General features: G+C 34.9%; 1 protein-coding gene across 1 annotated transcript in view; it reads left to right on the plus strand.

The window, feature by feature from the left end:
• The first annotated feature begins 1,786 nt into the window (after positions 1-1,786).
• LOC113502090 overlaps positions 1,787-3,393 on the plus strand; it is a 7,140-nt gene continuing 5,533 nt past the window's right edge. Inside the window, exons 1-2 of the mRNA XM_026883470.1 lie at positions 1,787-1,923; positions 3,116-3,382. Coding sequence (XP_026739271.1) covers positions 1,818-1,923; positions 3,116-3,382 — 373 coding nt within the window. The 5' untranslated portion in view covers positions 1,787-1,817. The remainder of the gene's footprint in view (positions 1,924-3,115; positions 3,383-3,393) is intronic.

A 3,393-nucleotide genomic window follows, 5' to 3' on the forward strand; every position in this document is an offset into this window, starting at 1 on the left:
ACATCTTCTTCTACCCACGGGAACGAAGTCGCGGGCAACAGCTAGTATTTCCATACAAGTCTGATAGACAACGTCATTTATAAATTTATATGGCTTTTGTAACATTCTAGATTTAATTATGTATCTGCTGATACAACCACGTATGTGGTGAACTGAAAGTTTACAGGAAAAGCTCTCTCAAAAATTTTAATAATCTATTTCAGAGGACTATGTCTTAACAATAAACAATTAATCGTTCGGTGATGGACGTAGAATCATCCTGTGCTATGACACATTACATAAAAATCACAAATCTCCCGAAGTTCACTTTACACTGGTGCTAACACCATTCTATCGTGAGCCGGCCCCCGACATCCCCGTGATACTCATATTTATCGGCGTCGTTCGCCGGATCCCCGATATTTGCTCGGCTATCCCAATTGAAATTGACGTCACAATATTTGGTGGAAATATGTTCATTCGATTTAAAAGGTTTTTGCTTTATTTGAAGTTGAACAAATAGCTTTTAGTTAGTTTTATTTGTTCTAACAATTTGTGTAGTTGAGTGATATTTTAGGAGTTGATAATAGTGTAGTTTGGTTATTTTACTTTGAGAGCAAATTCTTGTTGGTTTTGAACAATTTTCATTTATATGAAAGTAGTTTATTTTGAGAATCGTACATACTCTATTCCCGTGGGTTTATCGGTGACTACAGTTAGCCCTGCCAAAGAATATTGTATCCTTTTCGTCTGTTAATGTACTTAAAACCCGTGTTCTTGTATAATGTTTGCGATTTCAATACTAGATTCATGAATCGGACAAAATTGGTAATTAAATGCCTAATCTAGTAGATCTGTAAAAGTAAAACAAATTCAAGAATTTCGGAGTGGAAATTGCTTACACGAGTAACTCCACAGGGCGAAGCTAGTAACAGCATACGAGTAGTGGAGTGTAATGCTGAATAACAAAAGCACATCGTCTGATATCATCTATCATTTTATTACATTCGGTGGAGGGAAACTGTATTATTCTCAATTATATTATCACTAACATACGATCCTCTAGGAATAGGAAATGATACATTATTACTATATCTTTGTTAATGAGTTGTGAATGTATTGGTCTCAGTGGTACCAGTGCAAAACGTGTTTATTGGAAAATATAGTGTTTATCAGATAAGTAGTTTTTCTTTTCTTTTGGGTGCTGTAACAGCTATTTGTGATTATCTTCTCTAAAATAGAAATGCTTTTAATATTTTACACGTTTTGATAATACCCTGTCCTTGGATTTCATCCTGTCGTGATTTTATATTTTATAGTACCTCGTAAAAAAATGCATAATAAAATCGTCAAAAAATAACAAAAGAACCCCGTGAGAAATTACATGAAACACGTCATAAAAAGTGCCCCCTGTACATCTCGTTTTCCTCAAACGATGGTTTTATAATCAACCCATTCCCTAGACAATACACGGCGTACGTAACAGAAAATGGCAATTACGAAACAATTGCAGAGTTATTCAGCTAAAAATATGCCGATACAACTTTCTCATTTTCCTTATTAGGAAAATGTTAAGTCACGAAATCCTTGTAACGTTATGTAAGAGTTTCTAACTCGTACACTTTCATAGCTCTCAAGTTCATTGTAACTATATTATGTACTGTTTAGCACTTCCAAAGAAAATAAACATGACTTTCCTTTAATTAGCACCAAGTTGTCGAGATACGTAAAATTTACTGAAACTTTATTCTTGTATCATAACGCGACTGATCTATGGTGGGTACAGACAAAATTGAGGCTTAAATTGAATTTTAAATTTTGTGTTACCAGTAATAAAAATGCGTTGGTCGACAGTGTTGCTAGTGGTTTTGTATTTTGCGTCGTGTGAGGGGTTAGAGAATGCAGTTGAAGGAAGAGGAAAGAAAAAGAAAATTGCATTGGCCAGTAAGTTTTTATCACAATTTATTGATTTCTCTTTAATTGATTTTGATTGAGATTGAAAAAGTTACGAAGAGAATAACATTATTTTCTAATACTCGCTTATGAAGCGAAAAATTATGTTACTCCGAGCATTTGATTTAAACTAAAACTCGAGTTTAAAAGCAGTCCATTTAACAAAACGGATTACATTAAACCAGCTTTAACATTTAATATATTGCATTTGGAACAATGAAGATATTTTATGGAATAATAAATGGACGATGTTCAATAAATCCAAATGTGCAAAGCCATTGGAAAGCGATTATCGAATACCACTCAGTCCAGCACGCCGGCAACTATTAAATAAAACAATATTTCACTTTTCTAATATTACGCACAACGTTTCACATTTTATTGTTTTAATTCCAAAATCTAATCTTTTACGATGTGATATCGATGTCCTTTTTTATTAAAACTAAAACAATGTACCTTTTCTAGTTTTAATTATAACAAAGTTTACAACCAGACTAACGAATCACCTAATTTCTTTGAACGTCTGGCATCTTAAATAGCCGTAAATAAAAAAAAAGAAAAATACACAATTTGAGATACCTACAAACCGGACTAAATAACCATAAATTCTTGCCAAAAAAGACCAGAAACCTTCTTCAGAGCACTTAATTAAAGCTGCCCTCAAAGACTCATCCGCCAGTTGCTCCCGCAAACAAGGGATTTTCCTTATCTTGTTGTTCATAAATATATCGGTTATTGAATTCCTAGTCGCGCATCAACGGACAAACCAATTACTTGACCAGTATTGTTATATGTAAGAGTATGTATTGATTGCGGGCCGCCCTTTGAACATCCGTAAGGAGATTCTCTGATTATATTTGTACGATATACAATCATGGATGCACGTTTTCGTTAGATCTTTATAATAATATCATATCGTTGGCTTCTGTCTTTGTTGCCTTTTGGTTTGACGTGATTTCGTCTGTGTGGATTTTCTTGGCTTGCAAAGACACCAGTACCTTACTATTCTGATACTATTATATAAAAAAATATATTGTGTAACAAATATGAGTACTCTCAAATATACTTGTCTCTCAACAAAACGTTATGATTGTAGCAACTTTGTATAATTTTGATCTTTATTTCTAGGATATAAGTCACCATTCTCAGTAACGTTATTATAGATACATGTCTATCTTTCCAGTATACTTCGCGGATCTAGTCATCAAAAAGATCTTTGTCCTGAAGCTGATATACGCGTTTGCCTTCTGGGTGCTGCTGCACAAGGCCGGCTACATCTTCGGCTGGGTGCTCAGCTACTTCAAGGAGCAAAAGCATGAGTACCACGACTACCACGGCCACCACGATCACCACGACCACCACCACATCGAGTACGGTCCCCCGGGGCCTTACAGGCGGAAGAGTCAGAAACCATACAATCCTTATTCCAGTCCTCATAAAACTGTTCCCAGTTACGTAATG

Source organism: Trichoplusia ni, chromosome 16 (assembly GCF_003590095.1).
Source record: "Trichoplusia ni isolate ovarian cell line Hi5 chromosome 16, tn1, whole genome shotgun sequence".
NCBI lineage: Eukaryota > Metazoa > Arthropoda > Insecta > Lepidoptera > Noctuidae > Trichoplusia > Trichoplusia ni.